The sequence below is a fragment of the Plasmodium malariae genome, assembly GCF_900090045.1.
Source record: "Plasmodium malariae genome assembly, chromosome: 11".
Classification (NCBI taxonomy): Eukaryota; Apicomplexa; class Aconoidasida; order Haemosporida; family Plasmodiidae; genus Plasmodium; species Plasmodium malariae.
Window position 1 is genome coordinate 1982571 of NC_041785.1, and position 16585 is coordinate 1999155.

General features: G+C 31.0%; 3 protein-coding genes across 3 annotated transcripts; 2 read left to right on the forward strand and 1 right to left on the reverse strand.

Moving 5' to 3' along the window:
• Nucleotides 1–1846: 1846 nt before the first annotated feature.
• PmUG01_11049700 (AP-3 complex subunit beta, putative) lies at nucleotides 1847–5716 on the forward strand (the record flags this gene model as incomplete). The annotated part of the gene is made up of 1 exon (XM_029006164.1): nucleotides 1847–5716. One exon carries the CDS (start codon nucleotides 1847–1849, stop codon nucleotides 5714–5716), a length of 3870 nt encoding a protein of 1289 aa, XP_028862681.1.
• Nucleotides 5717–6782: 1066 nt separating this feature from the next.
• On the reverse strand, nucleotides 6783–7618 carry PmUG01_11049800 (apicoplast ribosomal protein L18 precursor, putative; the record flags this gene model as incomplete). Its single annotated transcript, XM_029006165.1, has 2 exons — nucleotides 6783–7214; nucleotides 7439–7618. 2 exons carry the CDS (start codon nucleotides 7616–7618, stop codon nucleotides 6783–6785), a joined length of 612 nt encoding a protein of 203 aa, XP_028862682.1.
• A 3032-nt stretch (nucleotides 7619–10650) lies between these two features.
• On the forward strand, nucleotides 10651–16321 carry ROP14 (rhoptry protein ROP14, putative; the record flags this gene model as incomplete). The annotated part of the gene is made up of 4 exons (XM_029006167.1): nucleotides 10651–10848; nucleotides 11039–11098; nucleotides 11354–11522; nucleotides 12129–16321. The coding sequence occupies 4 exons, from the start codon at nucleotides 10651–10653 to the stop codon at nucleotides 16319–16321; spliced, it is 4620 nt and encodes a 1539-aa protein (XP_028862683.1).
• Nucleotides 16322–16585: the final 264 nt, after the last annotated feature.

A 16585-nucleotide genomic window follows, 5' to 3' on the forward strand; every position in this document is an offset into this window, starting at 1 on the left:
CATGAACACGGGCACGTGCACATAGATATATGTACATGTACACAAAACCGCTTTGACGAAACAGTTGAGCATCCTTTTCTTTAACAGCTACAACGTGTTTATACACATATACAATTAACCAGAACACTGCTACTGCTACTGCTACTGTTGCCGCTAATGCTACTGTTACTCCTTGTTTTTTAAATCAGGTAACAAAAAGGGAAGAAGGGAAAATCATATTTGTTTTACTCTTAACAACAACATTTCAAGTGTGTTTGAATTTTTCAATTTCCAATTTTTTGGTTTGCCATTTTTTGTAGGGCTTTGGAACCCTCGAGGGAAAGGGAAAAGGAAAGGGAAAGGGAAAAGGAAAGGGAAAGGGAAAGGGAAAGGGAAAGGGAAAAGGATGGGCAAAAGAAAAGGCGAAAGAAAAGAGAATAAAAAAAAAAAAAAAAAAAAGAAAAAAAAAAGCAATTCTCCATCATTCGTTTTTATAAATACATTTACTTATTTATCGCTTAGCTTTACCTATTTTTCATTCCTAAAGAATAAAAAATAGTGTGCTATAAAAAGGAAAAAAAAAAAAAAAAAAAGCTCCTATTTTGATAAATCAATGCGCAGGCAACATGATGAGTCCAAGGGAATTTCAAATAAATCCATAAAAAAAGAAAATTAAAAAATAGTTATATACATATATCTATTATGCGCATTACATATATAAATACATATATACGTTTATTTGCTTCCTCACGTATGTACAAAATTAACTTCCCTGCGGCATACGTTTTTCTTCTCTCTCTTATCAATTGTTGGAAAAACGTCTTGTTTATTTTATTTATTTATTTTTTTTTTGCCGATCTTCAACTTGCAATTAAGCAGTTGAAGTTGCAGAGGTTGGAAAAAAAAAAATAATAAATTAAATAAAATAAATAAAATAAAATAAATAAAATAAAATAAAATAAAATAAAATAAAATAAAATAAATAAAATAAAATAAAATAAAATAAATAAAATAAATAAAATAAAATAAAATAAATAAAATAAAATAAATAAAATAAATAAAATAAAATAACAAAACGAGGGGGTAAAATGTGGCAAATATTTTTGCCTCCCATCTTGAGAAATCGTAGTACATTGTATTTTTGAAAAAGTACAAAATAATACCCCTTTTTTTTTTTTTTTTTTTTTTTTAAAAAACTCTTTAAGGAATATATTAGCATTTTAAGAATAGCAACAACTTGCGAATATTTTATTTTAATTTGTTATTTTGCGAACTTGCAAAAAAGCTGTTTCGTAGTATGTAAAGTGCTATGAACGCGCAGAATGCCATACGAATACGCATGAATAGGCCATAATATATACATATATATAAACATTTATACGTGTATATATGTATATGTGTATATATGTATATGTGTATATATGTATGTGTGTATATACGTATATGTGTATATATGTATATGTGTATATATGTATATGTGTATATATGTATATGTGTATATACGTATATGTGTATATATGTATATATGCTTATATGCCTGCTTGAGAGAGTAGAATAGCGTAAAATTCGTTGCTTGAATGCTCTAAATAGCTACATTTTTTTTCGTATCATCGGTGATAGTGTCCCTCAATTACATTGAATTGCTCCTTCGGTCTTTTGGTTAATCGATCTTTTGCCACATCGTTCTGTTGATGAATCCTTCTGCTGCAAAGGTAATACACTTCGCATACTCGTTTCGTACGCAGCATTTATGTATGTACTTCTGTATATATACGTAGAATTACTGGCAAGCGTGGTCCAAACTTTGATAATATAGGTTTTGTTCGATCCCATACCCACATTTATGCTAGGTCCTTTGTAGGTAATCATGGAATCACTGCCATTTAACATGAAATTGCCTTTAATCGAAAAGGCAGCTACGAATGTAAAGGATATAATATCGCACATAAAACTGAATGATGGGGTATATTTCGATATGACTAAATATGATACAAACGAAATAGTAAATAATCTTGAAAATAATAATATATATAAAAAGATAGAAGCAATGAAGCATATATTAATTGCGCATATTTCGAAAAAAGATGTGTCTAATTTCTTTTTCGATGTATTAAAAAATATATCAGTAAATAATTTAATTTTAAAAAAATTAATTTATAATTATTTAATATTATATGCGGAAGGCAATGCTGATTTGACAATGTTAACAGTTAATTCTTTCAAAAAAGATTTAAATAATAACAACTACCAAATAAGGTCATATGCTCTTAGAGCTATGTCTTGTATAAAATCTATCGATATGATTACCATTTTAATTGAATCATTGAAAAAGATGTCAAAGGATAAATCTCCTTATGTTCGTAAAACCTGCGCAGATGTTATACCATCTGTATATATCATAGACAAAGATCAATTCATATTTTTGAGGAAAATTCTTCTCGACCTAATTAGTGATAGGGATCTTATTGTTGTGTCGGCAGCTGTTGTGTCTTTTAATACTATATGTATATACGGTAACGTGGAGGACTACCAGTGGAGTAATAAAGATGGAGGGGATGTGCAGGACGAGGTAGCAGAACAAATGAAATATCCTTACAACGCGTGTGAAGCAGACACGCCGGAAAGCGGTAACGTGGCTCATAGGAAAAATGGCATCAACTGTAGCAACGAGCTCAATCACAATGGAATCTGCAGCCACAATAGAAGATTCATCCACAATAGATGTTACAGCAAATCATTTGAGGGATCCCCTCAGGTGGACAACTCCTTACATTACACAACCACTGATGAGATTCGGAATAACAATGTATCCGTTGGCAGCGAAATGGGGAGTAGCACTGCGTACACGAGTGAAACAGATTTGCCTGGTTATCAAGATGGGTCTAATAAACGTGTAAATAAATTAATTCAAAAAAATAAAGTAAAAGATGAGGACCCCCCACATTCTGGCAAAGAAAATAACAATATAATGTACAACAAGGATCATGAAGAGAAGCACAGGTTGTTAAACGACAATTTTTATCATCTCTACAATTCCTTATCCTTTTTACACCCATACTATTATAAACTATGTAAGTATTTGTTACTTATGCATCCCTTTCATCAAACGTATCTGGTGGACCTGCTACTGCGATACTGTCGAATGTTTTACAGGGATCCAACCAAAAGCATCAAAGACAGACTAATGAGGATGAAGCTACCCCATTCCAATGGCTGCGATGAAGGGGGGGAAGAACAAAAAGATAGAGGTGCAAATTCAGGTGGAAGTCGGAGCAGCAGTCACAGTAGCAGCTGTAAACTTAGTCGCAAACATGGCCTCAAATCGAGCAACCAATTGGGTCCCTCCCATAGGAGAGAGGGAACCTCGACATTTTACATGAACAACGATGAAACGTACAAGGAGTACAAAAATTATGAGGTGGATATTGAAATATTCATAGAGAAACTTCTGATTCTGTTAAGCTCCTGTAGCTATAGTGTCGTCATAATAGCAACCTCATCCCTTTACCATTTGACCAAGTTCACATATAAAGAAAACATTGTGCAGGCAATTTTAACAAGTTTAATAAAAAGCACTATAGAAAAAAATGAAGAGATGTATGAAATATTTTTAAAAAGTGTTAAGCCATTAATTATAGCTTTAAAAGAAAATTTTTCTGCATATATATCTTTCTTCTTTATTAGCTGCAAAGATAGTGTAAGTAAAAAATTGTTGAAGCTTAATATTTTATATTCACTTATACATCCAAGTAACAAAATATTGGTATTAGATGAGTTACTACATGCTCTATATATGCCTGATAATGATGAGTATTTCATTAAAAAAGCTTTTTCCATTATTACTGATATAGCGTTAACAAACCCTGTATGCCTCTCGCGAGTGATGAAGTATATTATGATTATGCTTAACTCGAATATAAATTTGTATGCATATGAATCAATCCTATCCCTTAGAGTATTATTACAACATAGTGAAAAAAAACAAATCATTAAAATCGCTTCTTTTTTATGTAAAATTTTATTAAAAATAAAAACGAAAGATGTACAAATTTCTGTTTTATGGACCTTAACAAATTATCAAAATTTTATTGATCATCTTTTATTATTTGATGTTGCTAGGATGTTAGTTAAGTCTTTTCAAAAGTACGACGATATTATGAAAATGCAAATAATTCATTTTGTTTTTAATATTTGGAAATTTAATTATGCTCATATTTTTTTATCTCCCCTCTTTGATGAACCTCCAGTTGATTTGTCACCAGCTGATGCTCCTCCAACGGAGGGGGGGCCTCTTTCCATGTTAAGCGGACAAAGTGGCCATAGCGATCATAGCAGACAAATAGGTCAAAATCGCAAACCGAGCCAAACGAACCACATTCACACTGAACATTCATTGTGTCTGCATTGTAACGACAAACAGGTGGGAGCTCTTGACGAGGAAGAAAGAAAGAGTAGACCCCAACTTTACAATGATAGGAAAACGCACATAAGAAGTAGAAGCATTTATAGTGAAGAGAGTAATGGTATTAGTACAAAAGGTGATATACATAAAAAGGAGGAGGATAAAACAAGTAGGAAAGAAGCATTTAAAATTAAATTAAAAAACGATTTTGCCAAATTTGAGCAGTTATGTAATAAAACATTCCTTCTAGGATTAAAGGATGAAAACTTCGATGTTCAGGAAACTAGTAAATTTTATGTTCACATTATGCTTAAAATAAAGGAGTTGTATTCAAAGAATATTCTCAAATACAGTGTTTTTAAAAGGGATCTGTTTAACGAAAAAATAGATGATTACTCTTTGCCATTGTACTTTTTGAAATGTGCTATTATAAATACGGGTGCGGTGGTTAGCTCACCTTCCTCTGGTTTATGTTCCAAGAGCGTACGAAGCGTAGGTGGAAAAAATGGGGAAGGCATATTAAGTGGAAAGAAGGTGGTAGACGCAGTAAGCGGAAAGAGTAGGGAAGATGTAAAAAGTATGGCACACAGAATGAATGATACCTTACTGGAATCATTACAAAATTATGATGCAAATCTGAGTTTTAAGGACAAAAAGAAGACTCAAACCATATACCAACTTAACACAGTTTCAAATATTTTAAATAAGAAGTTACCATCTTATGTGGACCTCCCAGAGTTTGCAGAAAAGGATTTACCAAAAACGGAGCATATCAACAAGGAGGATATAAAAACAAACAAAAATACAATAGCAAGTGTTTCCTCAAAAGATGTAAAATTAAAAAACAGTATTAACAGTATGAACTGTATGAACAGTATAAATAATATGAATAGTATGAATAGTATGAATAGTATGAATAGTATGAATAATATGAATAGTATGAATAGTATGAATAATATGAATAGTATGAATAGTATGAATAATATAATTAATTCACGTATTTTTTTAAATATTGATGATTTTTATAAAGAGGAAACGTTAAAAATGGAGCAACAGAAAAATTGCGGTATGTCAACTGGTAAAGCGGTGCTAATCAACGGTGGTAGAAAAATTCAAGGGGAAGATGAAGAGTCGGATGACGAAAAAAAGGGAAAGAGTATTGGTCCAAGTAGTAGTGGTGGTTTTAAAAAAGACAAAATTTTAGGTATAAGTAAAAGAGAAAATTCAAACATATACAAAGACCAAATGTCGAGCAATTTAAAAAATGGGAAAACACTCGAAGAACAAATTGATGACATTGAGGAATTTTTTTTCAATGATGAAGATTATGAATGAGCAATAAAAAAAAACAAAAAAAAGAAACAATAATTCCTTTTGCACACATATTACTTATTATGTCTAATTGCCATTTTTTATGAACGTTCATATAAATTTATCCCGAGAAATGGAAAAAAATGAACAGGTCAGGCGAAAATGGGTTCGTTCGCAAAAATGTGGACCAAAATAAGTTAGTCAAATTTGATAGCTTCTGACGTGTTCATTTTTTTTTTTTTTTTTTTTTCCCTTTTTTTTGTGTGATCATAGAATAAATGTTATTACTTCTTAATTTTACTTGTTAGCGTTCTCGAATTTGAGGCCAAATATATGCAAAAAAAAACCTACATACTGTAGAAAATTTGTAATTTTGTTCATTCATTTTAAAACAAATTTAAATAAAAAATATAATTGTGAAATAATTCATTCTGATAAGTTTGGTAATATCATGGCAAGTGGACCTGTGGGTGCATCTTTTGCATGTTTCCGATAAAATATTAAGGGAAAAAATGTAGACATGCGCCAACCACATCACTTAACTGCGATAGTGGATAGGTAAAACGTTCGGCCGTATATGTTGTAACGATGTAATGTTGTAATATGGTAGAACAGATGGCATGGAAAACACTTCATTTGACATTGTTTTTTCTAACCTTATAATAAAATGTATGACAAGTTGCTCATATTACTACGTATGGAAACTACATGCTCTATGTGTTAACGTCTTTTTACTTCTCTTTTATGCTATATGAAATTTTTAAAATATTACTTCAGTGTTAACGTTGTAAGGAAGATATACATATGCATATTTTGTTTGTACGCACTTATGCACATATATGTGTGTAACGCAAAAATTACCAAAAAAAAAAAGCTCATTTCGTTTTTATTTTCTTGTTTTATTCCTTTATTGTTACTTTATTGTTACTTTATTGTATTTATATTCTATTTTTTTTTTTTTTTATTTTTTTTTCGTACCATAAAGTACGCGTGGGCATGTAGCAATACGACAGTTCAAAATGCGTATCTACATATTATATACACACATACATGTATACACGCATGTATACATGCATGCATATGCTGCTAATTAAAGCAACAGACCAACCGCCCTAGCGCCCTCCGCCAACGCTTCCACCTTTCCTGCATACCTATATTTAGCTCTATCAAATTTTACTTTTGAAATGCCTTTGTTTAAAGCTTTCCTTGCAATGTCCTTACCAATTTCCCAAGCAGATTTAATAGTTCGGCCATTATTTACAACTCTGTTAGTTGCCTTTTTTCTGTATGTCCCTATCAGACTTGATAAATTTGGATCTTGAGAACAAGAGAAACATAATATGTGCCTGTTATAATCATCTATCACTGTAGCGTAAATATGATTGTTCGTATTTTTAATTCGTAGTCTTGGTATTCTTTTACCTTCTAGTATTTCTTTATCAACATCTAAATTTCCGGAATGGGGAAAATTTTTTTTCTCTACTTTTTCCACATTTTCCTTGAGCAGATTTTGCAAAATTTTCTGTAACGAGTGGGCAGGGGAAAGGATGTGAATGTGGAAGCACATGCACTCATGTGGGTATATATATACATATCCACATTGCATATATGGACATATAAACACGCACAAAATTGGCACGAATGCGCTAATGTATGAACAAGCACATGAGCACATATGCAAATGATACAGGTATATATGGTGCGCTACATATATCTTGGTTCTGCCAAATTTCTCTTTATTATTACACTCTGTTTTCTTGCTTTTTTTCCTTTGATGTTTTTGTTCTTCCCTGTGGTAATTTGCTCAGTTGTGTTTTTCTTTGTTTTTGCAAAAGAAAATAAAAAAAAATTATTGCTTGTCACTACCCTTTTATTAATTATAAAGCTTTCTAATATACCAAAATACGTTAAGAACACTGGAATCATAAGGACAGCGAAAATGTACATATTAAATGTACCATTTAATTTTTAATAAAACAATGAAAGGGAAAGAGGTGAGAAGAGTAACATATTAATATTGTTCCAGTTTTTCAAAACTAAGAAGGCTACATATAGATATATGTACACACAAGCATACATATGTACGTGCATAGGTACATATAACATAAATTGCCTTTTAAATTGAAACAGAATAATTAACTGTTACATGGGAACAGGCGTGTTTTCGTAATTAACGCAAACATCCGAGGGGAATAAGTTGAAAGAAAAAACAATAAACATTAAATAGCGTAAATATATATATGTGTACATACATACGTGTATGCATATATATATATATGTATAGCTAAACAGGACCGAATTCTAAATTTTTACAAAATTTACTGAAAAGAAATTTTTTTTATTTTATTTTTTTATTACATTATATGCATATGGCAATTTTTTTTTTTTTTTTTTTTTTTTTTTTTTTTTACAATGAGAAAAAATACTAGTGTTATAAATGATTTACTTTAAGAAATAATACGAATGTTATTTCATTGTACTTAATTAAATATTCAGGCACATATTACCATTTTGTCATTATATTGTACATAAATGTATGTGTATGTATGTATGTATGTATGTGTATGTATGTATGTGTACGTACGTATGTATTTGTACGTATGTATGTATGTATGTGTACGTATGTATGTATTTGTACGTATGTATGTATGTATGTGTACGTATGTATGTATGTATATATTGTGCGTACATTAATCATATAATCGAAGAAGCATTGTTATTATTCAGTTGCTCAAGAGGAGGGAACACACTGGAAACTTGTCCATAATGAATGTAATGAAGTAAGCAAACCGATGGGGGTGAAGTAGAAATTAGAGGAAAAATGTGTCAGTTGCGATGTTGTATATTATCGGGGAGTAGGAAGGGGAAGCAATTATATTATAATTTTATTCTATTTTTTATTTTTTTTATTTACTAATTTTTTTTGCTAGTTCATTTAAACAGCTGTTAAGATAATTTGGCGGTCCGTTTGCATGCGTATATGTATACATATACATATACATATATATATATATGTTTATTTATGTATATTTGTATGAGTACATTTATGTTAGTGCATTTATATGGGTATATACAAATATACCTGTGCGTGCACATGTATATGTGCACTGTTAATTTTAAAATGGTCGGAATGACGGGAAATGGGGTACTCCACGAGGGCATCGTGAGCACACGGTGTGTATTATACATTGGAAATTAAAAAAAATAATAATTGTAGGGTTATAAGACAAGGGTGCAGAGGAATTGGAAATGCAAAGAAATAATGAAAAATAATAAGCAAGAGTGAAACATTGGTATCTCAAAAAAATCGATGTTCAATTTTTTATCGAACTTTCCTGTGTGCTTGCTAATATAGCACTTGCCACGTAAAGGAATATAAAGAGGAAATAACCGTACGTTAACAAGTACTATGAGTGAGCGTAATATATATGAATGAAAATAATTTAGCAGTAAGTGAAAATACAGTTTTGTGTTATTACATAAATGTATATATGTTATATGTTATATGTATTGTAGAGAATTAAAAATTGTTCTTAATGAATGCAATAACTTAATATCGTTCGATACAGTCATTGTACTAATTTGTTCCCTACATATATACTACTCTGTCGATCTGTTTACCACTCTGTATACCCTTCTGTTTACCCTTCTGTGTACCCCTCTTTTTATGGTATCGATATAGACCATAAACAGATTAACGCTTAGTGCTTATAACTTTTGTTAATATGACTTGTACATATGGTATTTATTTTTCACTTTGTTCCGCTCTTCTTTTCTTCTCTTCTCTTCTCGTCTTAGATATGTTATGTTATAGTATGCACTGCTCTTTTTTTTTTTTTTTTTTCTTTTTTTTTTAAAAAACATTATCCGCATATAGCAAAAGCGTACAACACTGTTAATAGTGTATGCATCAGTATATGTATGTGTATACATACATACATTAACACATACGTATGTACAATTGGATATGTTTGTGTTCACACCTTCGAATTTTATGCTCAGCAGGATTTTTTTTAAAAAAAAAATTTTTATCCCTAGCGGCATCTGACGTTTGATGCCTTTAAGCATTCTGTTCGCGTCCAGTAACGTGCATATACATGCGCACCCTTCATGCATACATTTCGAACAAGGAAAAAAAAAAAGAAAAAAAGAAAAATTGTACATATATATGTATATGTACATGCATAAACGAATAAACGAATAAACACATGCATGTGTACGGCCGTACGTACCGGCGCACTTTTACAATTCATATGTACGTTAGGTGAAACTAAATTTAAAGGGTAGTGTACGTACGTTTTCTAGTAAATCTTAATTTGACACACCATGTACATTGACTTAAATATATGTACTACACGTATATACATGTATATATGTATGGGTATGGGTATGTGTGTAGGTATGTATACGGGTATAATTATGGGTATATGTATGTGTATAGGTGAGTGCATGTATATATGTGTACCGTACACGCTAAATCCTTTGGAATAATACCTATTTAACGTCTTAACATTTTTACTGTAATACCAGCATAGCTGCTAACAAAAAAAAAAAAAAAAAAAAAAAAAAAAAGCCATCATACAATTTCGTACTCTTTTAGGGTTTACACGTTTAATCTTCATTTTTTTTGTTCGATTTACATGTACATGTATATACATATATGTATATTGCGCATATGTGTACTTGTGTACACCCACATATGCATATTCATACACACGCAAATGTAGAGAAACGAAATAAAAAAGTAGACCTCCTTAAACTGATAGACATAATAATGTTGTTTCACTTAACTCTTTTTATTTTCATCATTTTTACATAAACATAAGGAAAGCATATATATATATAAATATTTAAAAAACATTCAACGCGTAAAAGCAAAAAAAGTGCTAAGTGTGTGTGTATGGACCCAGGGTAGAGAGGAAAAAAGAAAAGAAAAAAGAAAAAAAAAAAAAAAAAAAATGGAAAAAAATGACATAAACAAATCAACAAAAATTTTGATCAATAACAAAGAAATAGACAGTATTCAAAGTTTAACCACAATAAAAAATTACATAAAAATTTTTTTTGAAAAAACGTTTATACAAAACTCGACAAGTAGTGAAACATTCCAGTACAAAAGCAAAGCCTTGGAAAACACATTCTGGTGCGCACAAATAGTAAGCAGAGGAAAAAGCCAAGTAGCAAACTGAATTAGCACACACAGTTGTACAAGCAGCTCCATAATCAGTTGCATATTAAGCGTGTGCAATGAATTTGAACCAATCTTAGTAAACCAAAAAAAAAAAAAAAAAAAAGAAAAACTGCAAATGTGTAAAGACTAATGCACATGCTCATACATCTCTGCAGATTTACACGAGAATAATTCTGTTGTCTTGCTTCTTCTCTTTTGTTGTATCTTGGAATCAGGTGAAGCAGGAAAAAAAAAAAAAAACAAGGAAAAAATAAAGAATAAAATAAACAAACAAATTTTCCGATTGTGTAAAAAATGCGACTCCTTCAAAAAAATGCAAAATAAATGAAGGAACTCACCCAAAGGGTCAAAAAGGAAGGCACATTGTTCCTCTTACATATCGTATATTTTTTAGTGCTAATTTTTTTGTTTTATTTTTATTAATTTTTTTTTTTTTTTCTGCCCTCACGTGATACCTTCTCTTCACACAGAATGTAGCACTTATCGGCAAGGACGGACTCACACCAGCAAGGGAATACGTCAACAGAGTATTTGAAGAGTTAAGGGGGGAAAATGTATGGACAAAATTTCAGAATTTTCACTCCCTTTTTTGGCTCCTTCCAGTTACCGATTTTGTTATTAACCTCTTGCCGCTCGTAGGTGAGTGCAGCTAAGAAAAAGCAAAGGAAAAAAAAAAAAAAAATAAAAAAAAATAAAATAAAATAAAATAAAATAAAATAAAATAAAATAAAATAAAATAAAATAAAATAATAATAATAATAATAATAATAATAATAATAATAATAATAATAATAATAATAATAATAATAATAATAATAATAATAATAATAATAATAATAATAATAATAATAATAATAATAATAATAATAATAATAATAATAATAATAATAATAATAATAATAATAATAATAATAATAATAATAATAATAATAATAATAATAATAATAATAATAATAATACAAAATAGTACTAAATAGTACTAAATAATACAAAACAGACATCAGAATGTGTTCCCACAGCGGGCAATTGCACATTACAACGCGATATCTATAGATATACATACGCATGCATATGTATATCCTCGTCGACAGTGTGATGATGCCCACCGGGGTGGTGCACGCAGATGCGCCCAATCTAGCCGCTGTTTTACATTGTAACCACTGCGCTGTATGTTGTATTTTATTTTTTTTTTTTTCCTTTTTTTTTTTTTTTTTTTTTATTCCATCCTCTCCCCTCCCCCTTAAGGCATAATGTTAAGTGTGGTTAGCCTTCTCCTGAACCGCATAAACTTAGTGACTGTGGTACCTATATATATCATTCTTCAGTCGATTTATAGCATAGGGAATATATGGTTTAACTATGTATTTGAAATAGAGTTACTGGAATTAGTGTTCCTATGTTTGTTTGTTATACCATTATGGGAAAACCCCTTAAAGAGTAAATACTCGACAACTTGTTTAATGAAATACATATGTAGGTTTTTTGTATTTAAAGTATTGTTAGGTACAAGTTTAATTCGATTCAAGAATAGCGAATTATGGAGTCGTTTGGAAGGAAAATATTACTTATATGAAACTCAGCCACTACCTTCCACTATATCATATTTATTTCATTCGAGTGTTCTAGTTAGTAAATTGGACAACTTGTTTTGTATAATATGTGAATGTGTTTTCTCTTTTTTTGTTTTATTTCCTATTAGATCTTTTCGGCTAGTTGGAGGTAGTGTCCTTTTTTTCTACTGCGTTTTAAATTTTATCACTGGAAATTTTTATTTATTCTACCTGTTACTCCTAGCACCATTGATGTATTGTTTTGATGATAAAGTTTTACTTCCTTTTTTTTTCAAGTCGAAACGAAATGAAGTCCTTAAAGTAGTTAAGGAAAAATTAGCAGAAAAGAATAAGAGTCAGCGTTACTTTAAAAGTTTCAATATATTTTATTGTACTGGGGTTGGTGAAGAGGAGATTAATAAAATTTATGACTCGTACTTCAACATCGACATTGAACATGAAGGAGGTAGGGCAGTAACGGAAGAGGAGTGTCTAATATCAGGAAAATGCTCAAGTAGAGAAATCAATTTTTACAATAATAGTCATAATAATAATAATGAAAACGAAAATGGAAATGCCATCATCAATGTAAGTTATATCATAAATGTAAAAAACGACATATGTACTATATTTAAGTGGTTAATTTTGCAAAATGGGTTACAATATATAAGAAGAAATTACAACGTATCATTAGAAATAATTGTTCATATATTTTGTTCTACGTTAGTTGTAATCCTTACCTTTTTATCCATTGCATACTGTAAAAATAGCGCTTTATTTTTCTACTCCTATGTACTCCTTTTGACAATATATATGTGTTACTTATTTTTATATACAAACAATGTGTTATCATATTTAATTAGCCAAATGGGTTTACTCAGTGGTTTACTACTAATATACTCTAACATAATTTTCTTTCATGGTTTTGTTAATTTATATTGGAATTTTTTATTTTTTATTCATTTAATTTGTCTGCTAGTTTTATCTCTTTTCTTTTTAAATAATCAAAGATTCATATTTAAATATACATTTCAATATTGCTATTTTATCCTATTTGTTTATTTTGTCTTTTTTTTTGTTCATAATGTGTTATCACCTAATCAAGTTATGAATGCTCAGTATGGTTCCTTTGAATGTATGAATGTATATGGATCCTTTGGTCAAATCAAAAAAGACAGAAGAGAAATCATCATAGAGGGAACTACGTCCACAAAACTGGATGACAACAATACTGTTTGGAGTACATACGAATTCTATTGTAAACCTGATAATGTACATAAAAGTATGTGTAATTCGTTTCGTCTTCTTTATTATTTCCTCCCTGTTGTATATCTTGATAGACTTGATTGGCAATTTCATGATATGAGTAACAAAGAAGATGAGACTATTTTAGAATCAAAATGGTTTAAAAAATTATTAACCAAGTTATATAACAATGATAAGAACACCCTTTCATTGTTATATAAAACTCCCTTCCAAAGGGGTGCAGTCAAAACACCTACATATATCAGAGTGTTAAATGATGAATATAAGTTCGCTTCAAAAGGGGAAAAGGCGTGGTGGCATGTGGTATCCTCCACAGTTGTAGTAGACCCTCATCATATTACACCCGCTCAAATAAGCGGTAACACTATTGGACAAATTGGAAGAAATGGGCAAAATGGGCAAAATGGGCAAAATGAGCAAAATGGACAAAATGGGCAAAATGAGCAAAATGGGCAAAATGAGCAAAATGGGCAAAATGAGCAAAATGGGAAAGAGTCAGTTTTTACTAGCCACAGCCTAATGAGTAGTAGTACACCCCGTAAGTCCATTTTTAGGAAAGGGCCAAAGGAACCTAATGAGGCGGTGGAGAAGCTAGATATGTATGAGGAAGAAGAGGCGATGAAGCAGCAGCAGGTGTATGAGGAGGAGGCAATGAATCAGCAAGAGACGTATGAGAAGGAAGCGATGAAGCAGCAAAACATTTATGAAGAGAAGGCGGAACGAAGAACAGAGTTGCTCGGGGAAGGGAATATACCACATGAAAAGAGAAAACAACTGGAGGAGCAAAAAGATCAATTCGAAGCGCAGAAAAGGGTAGAAGAAGCAGAAAGGGTTGAGAAAGAAAGGCAGTTTATTGAGCAAAAGAAAATGCAGCAAATAAACGTGGAGGAGGAGGAGAAGCAGCAGGCAAGTGAAGAGGCGAAGAAGCAACAGACAAATGACGAGTTGAAGAAGCAGACGAGTGACGAAGCCGAAGCGCAAAGGAGGGAGCTGCGTAAGAAAGAAGAAATGCTATATGAACGGAAAAAACAATTAGAGGAACAAAGAAATGAGCTAGAAGCTAAGAAAAGGGAGGAGGCAGAAAGGATTAAGAAAGAAAGGGGTTTCATTGAAGAAAAGAAATTACAACAAATGAAAGTAATTGAAGACGAAAAGAAAAAGTTGGAAGAGGAGAAAAAAAAGAGAGGAGAAATGCAATTCGAAGAGCATCGAAAAATAAAGGAGGAACAGCATGAAATAGAAAAGAAAAGAGCATTCTTAGAGCAAAGGAAAATACAAGAACTAAAATTACTGGAAGAGGAAAAAAAAAAGTTGGAGGAGGATAAGAAAAATATGCACGAAAAGAACGTTAAGGCACATATGCAAATTGAAAGGGAAAAAGAAGAGTTATTAAGGCTGCAAAGAGAAATTAACTTTGAGAAGGAATTACTAAAACGACAGGAGAGTGAAGAAGACAAAGAACTGAATGAAAGACTAAGGAGAGAACTGCGCTCGAAAGTTAAGGGGGAAAAACCTAACTTATCGAAGGATGAGCAGAATAGTATAGCGAACGATGCGCGGAATGGTATAGAAGACGATGCGCACAATGGTATAGAGGACGATGCGCACAATGGTATAGATAACGCCGCAAGAAATGGCACAGTGAACGATGCAACGAATGATATAGAGGATGATGGAACGAACTACTCGGCTGATAATACAAAAAGACATGATAAATCTCAATCAGGAGAAGCTTCTCAAAACGTAGAGGAAACGGACGAAGCTAAGTTATTATATGAAACGAATGACAACCAAATAGATGAAGAGTTAGGAATCCAATCAGAAGAAATGAATGCCATTGATGAAATGCTACCAGAGCAAAAGAACATATCAGAAATGATGGAAACTGAACAGAAAAGGATAAAAAAAGAGATAAGTAACAAATTAGACAAAAAGGAACATAAGTTTGGAAATGTTAGGGTCGAGGAGAGTAATGAAAATAATGTGCTTGAAGAAGAATTACATAAACATTTAGATGGTGGAGACGAGGAACACAAAAAGGGGAAGATACTCGATGAAGTTAGGAATGAAAATGGTATAAATAATGAGGAAGATGACAATATTGAAAAACAAAATACTTATAGATCATATACGGATAATATAGAAAGAAAAAATACTACTAATACAACCTCTACTAAATTTATAGATAACGAAATAAATGAAAAATTAAAAAAAATAGAAAAACATATGGCAATACCTTCTCATATGGGAAAGTTTACTGTAGATGAAAAAACCAAAAACGAATTAGATGAAGCAATTAAAGATTCATACAAAAAACATAATTTACTAAATAAGTACTCGGAAAAAATGAATAAATTAGGCTTCTTTAATCTTGGAAACAACCCACATGGATTTTCTGAAACTGACAAACTGATAAATATTTTTCACAACACAGGAAAAACTAGTAACGTTTACCTTATGGACGCAATACGTGATAGTGACAATGGAGCGACCATCACTGCTTCCATGGGTGGTACTACCTCTGGAATTACTACTAATGAAACGTCTACTAGTGATAGTGCTACTAATTCTGCTTCCAATTCCCTGAATAGTAGAAGCACCTTTACGAGGACGACTAAATAATTAGCCTATAAACAAAGGCACTATCCGAAATACTTTATGACACATAAAACTTTTGGTTTTGTTGTTTTATTAATCTTAGGTTTTTTTTTTTTTTTTTTCTTTTTTCCACTTTTCTCTTATATATAATAGTAATACTTATAATTCATTTAATATCTTTTCTTTTTTTTTTTTTTTTCTTTTTTTCTAATCTTTTCATTTATTAATTTTATTTTTTAATGATTAAAAGGTTTTAAATAGATTAAAAATTCCGCTTTTTAGCACTTC